The sequence below is a fragment of the Tachypleus tridentatus genome, chromosome 10, assembly GCF_004210375.1.
Source record: "Tachypleus tridentatus isolate NWPU-2018 chromosome 10, ASM421037v1, whole genome shotgun sequence".
Taxonomy (NCBI): Eukaryota; Metazoa; Arthropoda; class Merostomata; order Xiphosura; family Limulidae; genus Tachypleus; species Tachypleus tridentatus.
Genome location: NC_134834.1, coordinates 154,034,770 through 154,049,194, shown reverse-complemented (window position 1 = coordinate 154,049,194; position 14,425 = coordinate 154,034,770). Strand labels below are relative to the sequence as shown.

Sequence of the window (14,425 nt, the reverse complement as noted above, 5' to 3'; positions counted from 1 at the left end):
ATCTTTATAATTTGTAACTGTTGTACCAGTAAGTGCATATCTAAGAGAAAAATTCAGAATGGTCAAACGTCCTCCATCCATTTCTTCAGAAATGAATAACTGTATTTAATGTTGTTTAAGCAGATGTTATCTAAGGGAAGGGGAGTCTAGGGGTCTGGCCTTCCAGTTTTTTGGAATTAACAATTCTTTAATTTTGTCTTAGCATATATTAATCTAGGGGGGTGAACCAGGGAGCCAAACCTCACCTATTTGTTCAGAATAATTGTATTACTTTGTGTTGTATGAATCAGCACAGAATGAAGGGAATTTCCAAACCTTTCATTTTTTCAAAAGTTAATTTTAAAAAAGTGAAATTTCATTATACTACAGTATGGTACAAAAAATTCAGATATTGGATTATTAATTATTATCAATGTTTTTTTTTTTTAAATTAGTTTTTAAATCAACACAATAGAATCTACAGCAATCCATTTGAGGCCTAAACCTGATTATTTCTAAGCTAGTACAAAAAAATATGAATGTCAAATAAACACTGCTTTGGTAAAGTTTCATTTCTTGGTCTTTTCCAGGTACTAATAACAAATCTGAATTTTAGAAACATCAATTACATTTCTGCACCATCAAGATATATTTATAAAGGCTTATAAAGGGATGAATAATTTATGGACACCCTGTATATAATAAAATCATTATCAAATCAGATATGTTTATTTTTCAGTGAGTAGGGGAGGTGATTACAAAATGTTGTAATAACTTGTTTCATATTTTTATTCAAACAATGTACATAGGTTGATTAACTGGCTACTTGAGTATTTCTAATTGCAATCATTTGTTTTAAATAAGAACATTATTACCCTTATTGGTGATTGTAAAACATTTTCATTATTTAATTATTAATTTGCACAGGGGCATAGCTCAGGTGGTGTGGGTTAACCCCCCTGGACCCAAACTTTTTAGACAAGTTCAGTTGTCACCTGTGAAGTTTCATAAAGATCCGTGATTGCATGGCAGATAATTTTACACACAACAAATGGTCAAATGCAAATTTCTGATTGAACACTTCTAATACAGCAAGTTTTGTCAGAACTAGAGAAATACAATTGAATATCTATGAAAGGCTCAAACACCTGTTCGTTCTTGCCAGGACATCTACAACACAGTTTGGTTCAACTTTAATATCACGGTGAATGTATAATGAGGCCAGGTCATTCACTTGATCTTCAGTGGTGGTATTTCTCAAATACGTTTTGAGTCTTCTGAGAGTTGAAAACGAACGCTCCACTGAGCTCATTGACACGGGCAGCTTGGCAAATACTTTCAACAGTCTAGAAATGACTGGGAACATTTCTGCATTGGACATTGCATATGCATCAATGACATATTTTGGTCTGTTGTTTGCAAGCGATTTGTACCAAACTCTAAGTTCACCTACTGCAGTTAGTGAAGTGCTGTCAATGTCAGCCTTGTATATATTGACCAACTCTTTAATTTGGTCGCATTGTTGTGCTGTAGGTTCTGACCATTCTGTGGTAGATCCTGATGGTAGTAGGCACATGAAGTTTGTAAGGAGAGTTTTGTGACTGGTCAGTCAGTCACATATTTGTGAAAGAAAGTGATCAACATATGGTACAAATACAACAGTACGAAAGTACTCCTCAGGGCTAGTGGTTTGTGGGTTAGCACTGTACATTTGTCTTTTAGCCTATCTTGGCATTATGATGTCAATTTGAAGCTCACTACACAGAGTTTGAGCCTCACAGAAAATGTTGTTAAATTCATTCACAGTATTATTTCTGAGTGAACGGACTAAATCTTCCATTATTTCTGCATGATGCATCCCAGCACCTAAATCAATGTTCTGTTGCTGCAGTAAGTTGCACAGAGGTAAACTAAAGGAAAACAATTTAGCAATGGTAAGTAGAATGATGATGCATTCTGGCTGTGTTATAGAACACAACAATTGATTGGTTTACGTGGCAGAATCTCTGTGTTGCCAACCTGATATGATCTTAAGGGCATCTGCAACTGCATGGATTAATTCTAGAAAGACAATGACTGAGTCATGCCTCTCAACCCACCGGGTGGGGCAGAGACCTTTCAAACTTTTTTTTTAGATTCAGGTGCTTTATTCTCCACCGAAAGAGCCAAAACGTGCTTTCGTTTGGGTGTATTGAGAAAGTTTTCAATGTTAGAAATTACTCCCATGCAATTTTGCACAGGAACTTCTTTACAAGTATCAGAAATTGCCAAGTTTCGGGAATGGGCACTGCAGTTTACATAGGGTGCAAGTGGGAATTTATCAGTTATGTGTCTCTGTACACTATTGAATTTCCCACTTATAGAGGCAGCACTGTCGTACCCTTGTCCTCGCAGGTAAGCCATGTCAGTACCATATTTTGTCAGATTGGTTATAATAACATCAGTCAAGTTTCTGCCTGTCACATCATAAACAGGTATAAATTGCAAAAAATCTTCTCTCATTGCAACAGAGTTGTCATTGGCATGCAAATATCTAACACACAGCAGAAACAGCCTCCCTTCCCTAGCATGGCTTCGTGCCTGCGCACTTGCATCAAGCTCTCAGACTATCCCCCCCCAGTGGCCATTTCTAGCTACGCCACTGAGTTTGCATGATTTATAGAAGATCAAGTGGGATTACTACATATTTCAAAAACACAATATTGATGGTTTAATTGTATATAGTCAGCATGAGTGATTCATTTGCCCAGAAGGAAATATATAGGTCATCATTAAAAAAATTGAAGCAAAATATTCTTAGTCAAGTTTAAATAATTGATTAATGAGCCTGTTCATTAATTGATTAAAAATACTACAATTGCTCATCTCTAGTGTATTAAAGTGCACATCTTTTTATGGTGTATTGTCATGCTTCACCTACCATTTGGTATTGTGATACATGCCTTGCTACTTAATATGGTAGTGCACATCCTGACATTGGTTATGGTGATGTATGTCCTGCTTTTGTTATTACACAGTAGAATTAATAATCAATTATTTTGTTACAAAATTGTAAGTTTCTTTACATGGATTTGTACAACCTGTACTTAGCATATTTGAATGCATGTTTCGAATGATTTTCATATGGAATGTTTCTTCTCATGGCAAACAAATATTTGTTTACGTATAATTGAGAGAACTAAGACCAAGGGCTTGGAAATATGAGAAAAGACCTTTATAAATGAGTTTCTGGTGCTACTTATGAATCTGTGACTTGTTGTCATCTCAATACTTATAATATGGATCTCATATTTCTATGAAAAGTAGTAGGCATTCCTTATTTGATATTGACTTTTGTGTAATGATATTGAATATTTATCAGTTTTTGAACTACCACTCACCTATCTAATTTTACTCAAATTATGTAAATCTCAGGAAAACCACAGAGCATTTTCTGCTTTCATATAAGTATTTCAAAAATACATTTCAGGCCAGAGATTTTTAAACTACAAATTTTGTATGTATTAAGAACTTGCACATGTCTGCATGTTTTCTGAAGCTTCATTGTTTGGTCAGTCAGCTACTCATATTGAACAATTTTATTTCACAGTTTCTGTACGTGTATTGGTATATTTACATGCATGTGTGTCATACTTATTACGGGAATTTCATAATAACCTGCAAAACAGTATTCATACCTCTTTTCACACAGTAACTATTCTTCGTACATCTACCCTTGAAATTTTGTGCATGCCACTCTCCTTGGATTATCTCTCACCTAAGACATGTTAAAATGTGAACTCTGCTATAACATGATATAATCATTATGCAACAATATTCCATGTGCAATAAACCCTACCCCATGACTTGAAATTAACTTCATTTTTTTTCTTCAGAACTATTTTTAAAGGGTATGTTTCTTAAAATTCAAACTTAATCCATTTCTGGAGATTCACATTGCTTTTCACAGTGTTTATTTACTTTTAGTTTATTTTAACTTCAGTTTAAATTAAAGATAAGTTGCCACTAAATAACAAACTATACAAAAAAAATTGATCTGGCTACAAGAACAATGAATTCTTAAAGTGATTCCCTAATTCAGTGACATATTTACTAGTCATCAATTATCCTGTTCTCACCTTTTTATTAGTATTCTCCTTCATTACTTATCCCATCAGAAGTCCTACACTGTGATCTCCATACTTTTTCTGTAATCTATGGTTAGTCATTTTCAGTACTTTTGCTAGGATTTTGTTTTCTGCCTTGTCCCTGTTTACTTGATTCCTCTGTTGTTCAAATCTTCTGGGATGTTAGTCTTCTTCCCTGCTCTTGCCTTTGTGATCTCTATCTGGCTCTGTTTTATAGTTCTGAAGTCTTTGTGGGTGTTTCTAATGCCTTGGAGACTAAAGTTGTGGCTAGCAAATACCAGTCTTCATTCTTTGTTTCTTGTATCTCACAGCTCCATGAATTCACTTTCATTTCTTGACCCTGTGATCCTTCCACCTCCTTATTTTTTCTTGTGTTTTGTCCTTCAACTGCTAATTACTGTCTATCCTCCATTTGGGTTGGACATCACACATCCTATTTTGTCAGTCAGCTCAGGTGCTATATGGACATGTCTGTTTCTGTTTGCAAACCTTTGGGTCCCTTTTTTAGCCAACTGGTGCGTCATTCATGATATTACTGAAGATATTTTTCTTCACTTCTCATCTGTTCCTTTTCCACTTCATCTTGATTTTCAGCATTTTATGCATCTTAAAACCATGGTATTGGATCTGTTGGACATAAGAGCCATTGAGAGGCTATGCTCATGGTAGCTTACCATCACACTCATAAATGTGAAGTTGAACTTAATGTGGCAAACCTAAATCACCTATAGTTTGCCACAAAAGCAAACAGAAATTATTACTTTTTAAATTAATATTGACAACTATTCAATATACAAGATTGTTTAGTTGTAGGTATTATTAATGTATTTATTTTGTAAGTTAATATTTAATGATTCATTAAGTTTTCATAATAACAGAAATGAAAGTAATTAAAGGTGATAGTTATGTAACTTGGTAAGAATTGTACTTTATGTTTGCAATTCCTTATTGCTGAGAATTAACTAATATTGTTGAAGTCACATTATTCAAATCTTTGTTATTATTTGAATAAAGTATTTGTATAAGTGGCACTCAAATTCAGGATACAATTGTGGTAACTCACAGGGTAGCATAAGTGAATTATTCACTAATACTGTTGTGATAAGAGTAGAGAAAAATAGTTTGTCTCATCAGTTGGATTCTGAAGTAATTGAAACAGCCTGTTACTCACTCTTATAGTCATATACATTTCTGTGTAAGAGAATATTGATGATTATTGTCAGTGCAATACTACATACTATACTTATTTTATGTGCAGTCTTCTTTTGAAAAAGTTCCTGGGGATAAAACTTCTTGTCCTTGATGATGATGTGTGTGTATTAATAAATGTTGATTATAACAGATGCCTCAAAGTTATCGTTCTTACATTTACAGCTTCATTATTAGAGCTATAGCACCTCAAATGTAATACATAAGTTTAAGACTTTAAGCACTGTGGCTTGTGGAATGTGTATGTGTCAAAAGGATTTATGTGGGAAAAGTGAGCAGAGAGAGAGAGTTGTTTGCCCCTCTGTAAGGTTTTCACTCTTATCTTGGACTTTTTCTCTCTCAACCACCATCTTATGGTTATTTTGTTGAAGTTGTTCCTTTCTTCCCATTAGCCTCTTTCCCTGGTCTATTGATAATGAAGGTCAGTGTCTTGTAGACCTTTCTCTATATTCTGATTGTACCATCCTCACTTTATTTCCTTTATGTTCACTGGGATTATATGTACCAGTTTTAAGCTCTTTTCTTTGGCATTGCATCAGTTGTTTATGTCTGTAACTTGTTTGTGGGAGTATTTTCTCACCACATCCACAGTTCTTGATTTTGTTTTCATTATTACATGGATGAATGGCTTCTCCTTACCTCTTCTTGACCACACCATATCTCTTGCAAGAGACAGCTCATCTGGGTTGTCTAGTCCTGACTCTCTTACTCAAAAATTGAAAGACTTTAAAATGGACCAAGAATTGACTCAATTATGCTCAACCTTCTTCCATTTGTCCATGGGACATGGAACATCTATCACCTCAATTCTTTCCTCTCCCATACTTTTCTGGAGGCTCTACTTTTTTTTTTTTGTCTCTGGAATATCTTGCCCCTCTCAGGTGGGCATGCATGAAACATTTTCAATGGACTTTTAGTGACCGTTAGAGAATTTGTTATAACTCTCTGTCCTCTATGATATGTGCTAAAGCCTTCTCTCCTCAGAGACTTGTCTTAGTGGTTGGGCCATTCCAATACTATTGTCGACACCCCACTTTTGCCAACCCTCAACTGAACTTCCATCTCTTACAGGATGGGATGTATCCCTTGATGACTTCACACACTCTGAATGCATAAATAAATGTACATTGAAATTACATTTTCAGGTAAATAAAATGTTAACTTTTCTCAGCAGTCTGTCATTCTAGTAATTATTAATAAAGGAACTTTTAATAGTGTTAAACAATAGTTACGTGGAATTGCCTCATATTTCTTCATTTGATTTATATCAACCACATGTACTTTGTTGTTTCTGTATTATTAGGAAATTAAAATATAAAAGTGTTGTCGCTAATGTCAGAATGTGGCTCTTTGTAAATTACTACCTTAGGATTACCTATTTTCATATCTATTGTAAAAATTAATGTATGTGTTTGATATATTTTATTAACTAGTTATTCTGGTTTATTGATTTCACAATCTTTTACAGTCGAGAAGACTTCCTTAGAATCCCAGAATTAGCAATTAATCCTCTGGGTGATCGAATAGTACATGCATTTTTTACTGATGCACATGATGATCGCATCAATTTCAGACAGTTTATGCACGTGTTGTCTCGATTTAGGCCACTCAAGAAAAACAAGGAGAACAAGTTTAACAGTCGTGAAGAAAAGTTAAGGTGTAAGTTTCTGATATATGAATGTGTTGATGTTTAAACATCATTTGAAATGAAAGTATTTTAAGCTAGAGATGTATACAGTGGTATGAGTAATTACCCATTAAGCACTTATAACCAGTGATGTTTTGAAATAATAAATTTTGAAATTTTTTGTTTTTAGCAATACCAACTGTTGATTTAATAGCTAATTGTATTTTTCTACTTGAGTTATTAATGTATGATGTGTACACTTTTTGTGAATGCTTTCTTAAAGATTGATGTTATTATACAATAACCAGTTGTATGTACCTTGGAATATTTTTCATTAAGTGTTTTGGCAGGCAATGATCAGGTTACCAACGTTGCAAGATTTTAACCATTTTAACATATTTTTCTTAAACAGAAGGCTAGAATGGAATATAAGGGCTTCATTTACAATTATAATTTGTTTTCCAGTTAGAGTTCACATGATAAAAAGCTTGCAATTAACATCTTGTCATTAAATTAGGTTGGGCATGTATGGTATTTTTGTACATTTTACTTTTATTCATACTGACAGAAAGCCATCTATGCACTCATTTTCAAGATTGTATTTAAAGCATGGTGTGAATTTTGAATATCTAGGCAGTGGAGTGGATCAAGGTTAACTAGAAATAGAATATCAGGAGTGGCTGAAACTTAGAAATTTGAAAGACATGAAAAACAGCTTGTTAAATACATGTATAATTTTCTATGAATTATTTTCATTTAACACAAATTATTGAAATTATCCTTTTGTTAACCTTTCCTAGTTCTTCTCATAAGGGGAATATTTAATCAAACTGCATTAAACTTGGCACAAACTTGCTAAGTACAGAGGGTTGAGTAAGTTATATTAGAATAAGTAGTAAACTATGTAATAACATCCAATATAAAATCACAGTAGAACAAAAACTTTCAAATCTACATTCTGTCATTATTTGTTATAATTTATGAAGGGTATGTAATAACTCTACATACAAAATATTAGTATACTCATATTTTGAAGATGTGTTTAGATTGAAGGTTTAGAATTCCAAGACTAGGATAACCTTTGCACTTAATAGTATTGGAAAAACAAAGAAACATAGATGAACTTGGTGCAACAAGACCATCCAGAAAAAGATTTGTAGCATGCCATACTCTTGCCATGGTAAGCAAAGAGCAGCATCTTACAAGTGAAAATCTCCAAACACAAAAGTTACTATACAAAGCCATACATGTGTTCTGGGCAAAATTGTGTAACATAATTTGCATCTGCAAAAGCAAAACAAGTCACCTGTACAGAAGTTGCTTTCACAACATATCTATTCAATCATTGTATGTATATCTTGAATACAAATTCCTTTTTCTAGTTACTTATGTTGCTCCATATAAAGACTTAGCAATGAAGCCACCAGACACAGAGCTTATAGGTTTATCTGTGCTCAAACTGTTGAAATAGGTACTGTGAAGCTACTGTAATCACTCACTAGAAAACGTGTGGAAGCTTCAAGGATGAACAGTGTGTTTTGAATACTACAGTCTTATGGCAGAGTCTTCTGCAGTAAGAACAATGTTACAGGATCATTATCAAAATACATCTTGACTGAAAATGGCAACATGAATGATAGACATAATGAAACTCCAAAATCATTTTAATATAAATTATTCAACCTTTGTATTTATTAGCTATAAACTGATTTTATAGTGTTATCAGAGATACATGGAACTGTAAATTTTATATATCAAATTTTTAAAGGAAGTATCATTAAACTATTGTGTGCAGCATGTTCACTTTTATAATGAGGAAGTGTAAACTCTGGTATATCCATCAAAAATATATATCATAGTTAAATAACATGTAAAGGCATAACAGAAAGGAATATACACATTTTTTGTATATTATAAAATTACACATTTTTGACTTAATATAATTGATACAAATGAATAACTATAGAAAAAAGTGAAAAAAAAATGTATTGAACTTTATCTTGTGTGTATTTAACTCTGTATTTTTAAATGCATCAAAAGCAAGTTTGTTTTTATATGTTTTTTGTTTGTTACAGTTGCATTTCGTATGTATGACCTAGACGATGATAACAAGATTTCTAGAGATGAACTCCTTGCTGTTCTACACATGATGGTGGGAGCCAATATATCTGAAGAACAAGTAAGTCTCGATGAACCTTCCCAAACCAAGGCAAGCTGGTAAAAATTACTAAGCATAACTTTCCATAATCTTAATTTACAGGTTACATACAGCTGGGGGTCAGGAGAACCTCAAAAACAAACCCCTCAATGTTAATTTTAACCTTACTACCCATTTCAACTATAAACATAATACTGCTTGTGTTACAGATCAGAAGTACTTCCAAAACTACATAATTTTAAACTGTAAATGTAACTTTATTGCCAATGTTGCATAAAACCTATACCTTTAAAAGTAAACAGTTCTTACTTATAAAGTTACTGTCAGTGTCTAGAGGTGAATCATCATCACATTTATTGCCTATGTTATATGTAGCTGAAGGTCAGAAGAACCTTCAAAAACAAAACTTTTCATTGATAAGTGCAACCTTAGTATTTGTGTTATATACAGCTTGAGGTAAGGAAAACCTCCAAACTAAGCAACTCTTCACATTTAAATCTTACAGACTGGTAGGTGTTTCTTAAGTTAGAAATCAGTGGCTTTCAATGTGTACAAGGTTTAATGATAACAAAAATTATAGTTTCCTTCAAACATGTATATGTAAGTCTTAAATTGCATTTAGGAATATGTTTTGATATATGTTGTACTAACTAATATGCTTCTTTCCTGTGACTCACTGAGAAGTTACCAGATTGTAACACTAAAATTCGGGTTTCAGTACCTGTGATGGACGAAGTTAGCACAGATAGCCTATTTTGTAGCTTTGAGCTTTGAACAAACTTTTTCTGCATAATTTTTACTGCAACTGTTTTTAACAAAGTTCTGTATAATTCTTTTAGATTTACTTTTAAAGTATTTTGTACATAATATTTTCAAAAATATGTTAAAGAACCTTTGTCATGAACATGAGTTACATTTCAAGAAATTAATGACATGTATTCTATATTCAGATGTATTTAACATAATTATTTTGCTGAAATGAAGAATATTATTGACAATAAAGGACTTATTTACCAGTCACTGAAAACTATCCTTTCTTGCATGTACAGTATATCACTGTTTGTGATTACTTTTGTGCACTAGAGTATGTTGTTTTAATTTTTGGAGTTATTTGTAAATTAGCATACCATATAATTAGAAGTGTTTTGGAAGAAGTAAAAATTAACATTTTGTTGGACTCAAACTTTCAAATTCACTTGATATTCAATGCTTCAACCATTGAAGTTACCATGTCTCATAATCCTTTGTAACTTGCAAAGTCAATACTTCTGATAAACCGAATCTATAGGTTTAAGTCCCATCTAGTCTCTCAATCACTTGAGAAATACTTTGTTTAACAGATGGAATTTTTAATTTTTTTTTTATATTATATTAAAATATTGAATATCTTGTCTAATTCTCTGAAAACTTCAGTTGTTTTTGAAAGCTAAACTATCGTCTAGAAATGTCCATGTAATTGATGAAATCATAATTATGGTCCACTTTATCTTGAAGTTTAGTTTTTATTTTACTGAATATACCAACTAGTCCTTTATATGGTAAATGATACGTAGACAAATGTGTCAAAGAATGAGTGCTATTATAATTAATTGTGATTATCACTCTCTGTAAACATCTTGGATCTCTGAAGTTTTGAAAATTCTAAAAAAAGTAAACTTTCTTTTTAAACCAATTACAGTTGGCAAGCATTGCTGATCGAACTATCATGGAGGCAGACACAGATGGAGACCAGATGATCTCCTTTGAAGAATTCTGTGCAACTTTAGAAAGAACTGATGTTGAAGAAAAAATGAGCATTCGGTTTTTACACTGAAAACTTTGTTTGTCATGAAGGGAAATCTGTATTCAATTCAGGCATGGATTGTGCTTGCTATGTAATTTAAAATTTTCAAACCGCATTATTCATAAGTATCAACATTCATGAAAAACTTAAGTAAATGGTAGTTGGTGTTATCCTAAGATGTCCGATTAAGTATAGTTTTTGCTAATTATAATACACATTTGTTTGACTCTTTTAGTATTTATCGTAATGAAAATTTATGAGCATGAGAAATAGCTTTATAATGATTAATATTGTTTCTGATTATTTGAAGATATTCTTTGCCTGTTTTTTGTTCAAGTGAGTTTTAAACTTACTGTTTTGTTAATTGTTTACATGAGTTAATTTTGTTACTAAGTGCTATGTTCTTTTTCCTCCTTGACAATTATTACTGGGTTTATAATTCACTAACAAAAATTTTATTATAGTATATCATTTTTCATTTGTGTGTGTGTATATTTGTTGCATTTTCATACATCATTATCACCTTCATTTAATCTTACCCAGGTTTTAAATGTTAGCAGTGCAGAAACAAAACCACTTCAGGTATTTCACACAGTTACTTCAAATTTTGAGAGATATTTTACCTTTATTCAATGAACGTCCTAATATCTTATTGTAAACTAATATGGTCATTACTAACTTAAGGTTTTGAGGCACTGGTCTCATACAAGAAGAGAAATTTCACTAACTGTGTTATGAAGGTGAAACACAGTTTTTATGCTCTTCAGTTTAATACACAACATTTGGTTGTGCTTACTTTTATTTACTGATAAAACTGAGTAGTTGCTGTGAGATTGCTTTTTAGTGATATTCTTATTTCCTGTTAATAGTAAATTAAAATTTTTCTTAAAGTTTCACAATTCAGTAGCAGTCCTTATCTTATTATTCAGTTCAATTTTATTCCATCTTGTTTTTTAATAAGGTCTGTTTTCATCTGACACTCCATTTATAATACATCATGTGATTTATTTTAAAACTTCCAAGCTCTCACTTTCTTCATTAACCTTTTACAGTCAAAACTTGCTTAGTTATGATTGTAATGTATAACAGGCACACACCTTTTCATTATAGTAAATGTTTTTTGAAGGTAACAGATCACCAGGTCTTACAATATCATCTGCAAGAATGCATAGGTGTATATTAAACATTGTAAAGATCTTAACTGAACCAATCAAACTACCAAACAGACAAGTTCTATATTCACTAGTACATGGAGGTAAACATTAACCTGTTGACTGCCAAGTATTTCAGTTGCTACAATACGTATCTAATGCTTCTTCATTTTGTAACTGTTTTCGTAATACCATTTTGGATCGAAAGTGAAACACTTTGTAAGTAGGTCAAATGCATGTATGGTGCTGATATCCAGCGTTGAAGTTCAGTATTATTGAGAACAAATTAACTCGTCCATGGCACTGTGTTACCGATTGGCTTGGATGAGTTATCTCGTCTATGGCACTGAAAAGGTTAAACACTGCACAGACCTTGGCTGAATTGGTAGAACTACTAAGTACATATGCATTAGTAGTAAACAGTATGAACAACTAATCTGGCAGGTGTTGTTGGTACTAAATACTAGATATAGATTAATATCAAACACTGTGAAGATCTTAACCACACAAACCATGAGACAGTTATTGTTATTACTAATCAGTGCATATAGGTAAAAGTTAAACACTGTACAAACTTTAGCTCCACCATTCAAACTACCAAGGAGAAAACTATAGCTAGTGTGTACAGGTAAACATTAACCATTTTATATAATTACTATTTTATGAATTAATGTCAATACATTTGGTATCAAACTGTACATTATAGTTCAAATTTTAGTATTATACATTATTTCATTTCTTCAGTTAAAAGTAAATATTTACAACACAGTTAAATATCAATTTTTGTGTGTTGCATATTATGTTGAATGCAGCACTGATTCAAATTAGATGTTTGTGATGTCGACATACAAAGTCTGTAGTTTCGTATTCATTAGGAACTCAAATAACTGATATTTACAAGCTAGAATGTAAAATAAGGACCTTCTATCTTAGCTGTTTACTAAGATATCACTCATACTGAATCAAATACAGTGGAACTGCTAACCTCTATCCATTTTTGGAAATGCTCCCTTATATATGCCTACTTCTGTCTGTGATGTGAATAACCAATCAGAAGCTCAGAATAGGTAAACATTAATCCTCTCACTATGGCCAAGCATGGCTAGGTGGTTAGGGCACTCAAATTGCAATTTGAGGGTTGTGGGTTTGAATCACTGTCATACCAAATATGTTTGTTTTGAGAACATTTGTTATTGAGTGAAATAACTTTCAGTGTAGAAGCATACAGCTAGCTATATTAAAAAAACAGTTTGTTTTAGAAATACTTGTTGAGATGTATAAATGTTTTTGATACAGAAGTTTATAGTTAAATGTATTGGTTAAGCATTGGTTTCAGAAGAACTTTGAAATATATAATAAATTTGACATGAAATTTACCTTCAAATCTATGGGTTGAATGTCGTTTTGGAATGCTTTTTATTGAGCAGTTTAACAGTTTTCAACACAGTAGTGTACAACTAACGGTACTTATAAAGCTTGCCCCTGCTAGTACAACAGTATGCCTATGGATTTACAACACTAAAATCAGGGGTTTGATTCTCCTCCATGGGCTCAGCAGATAGCCCGATGTGGCTTTGCTATAAGAAAATACACCCACACACACATTTATAAAGCTTTGGTTTTAGAAACACTTGCTGTTGAGATGTATAACAGGTTTAGATATTGAAGTTTACAGCTGTCTTCACTGGTTTATTGTTGGTTTTAGAAACTCTTGTTATTTAAGAGTATAACAACTTTCAATATAGAAGTGTCCACCTGAATGTATTGGTTGTATATTGGTTTTGGAAACACTTGTGGTTAAGAGGTATAACTGCTCTCAACATTGAAATCTATAGCTAACTGTACTGGTTAAGTGTTGGTTTTAAGAACGTTTGTTATTAAGTGGTATAACAACTTCCAGCCAGAAGTGTACAACTGTAACAGTTAAGTATTGGTTACAGGAACACTTGTTATTGAGTGATATAACATGTTTCTACACTGACATTTTATAGTTGAGTTTATTGGTTAAGTGTTGGTTTTAAGAGCACTTATTGAAAGATGTTACATCTTTCATCAGAGAAATTTGTAATTATCTGACTGTCTTTGTTTAATATTTGTTTTAAAAAACGAATGTTGTTGAGGTTTTTAAAAACTTAATTGAGTTGTCAAGTCCATGTGATTTGAAAGTTTTTTTTCAATACTTCTACAATTCTGAATGTAACCCTGAGGCTGCTATATAAAAAAGAAAATGACTAGTGTACTTCTTGAACAAGATTGCTGAGAAGCACAGCTTTAGTGGGGTAGTTGTCAGGAGACACATGTCAGAACATTAACTTCTACATTAACATATCTGAAGTGCATTAAACATTTAAGATAATTCACAGTTGATAGATGATCTATAATATTCGATTT

At 32.4% G+C, this 14,425-nt stretch overlaps 1 protein-coding gene across 1 annotated transcript in view; it reads left to right on the top strand.

Annotated features, from left to right (window-relative positions):
* Positions 1 to 13,418, top strand: part of LOC143230674 (calcineurin B homologous protein 1-like) — a 40,173-nt gene extending 26,755 nt beyond the window's left edge. The window contains exons 3-5 of the mRNA XM_076464619.1: positions 6,784 to 6,974; positions 9,018 to 9,121; positions 10,779 to 13,418. Of these exons, the coding sequence (XP_076320734.1) occupies positions 6,784 to 6,974; positions 9,018 to 9,121; positions 10,779 to 10,913 (430 nt within the window). The 3' untranslated portion in view covers positions 10,914 to 13,418. The remainder of the gene's footprint in view (positions 1 to 6,783; positions 6,975 to 9,017; positions 9,122 to 10,778) is intronic.
* The last annotated feature ends 1,007 nt before the right edge of the window (positions 13,419 to 14,425 follow it).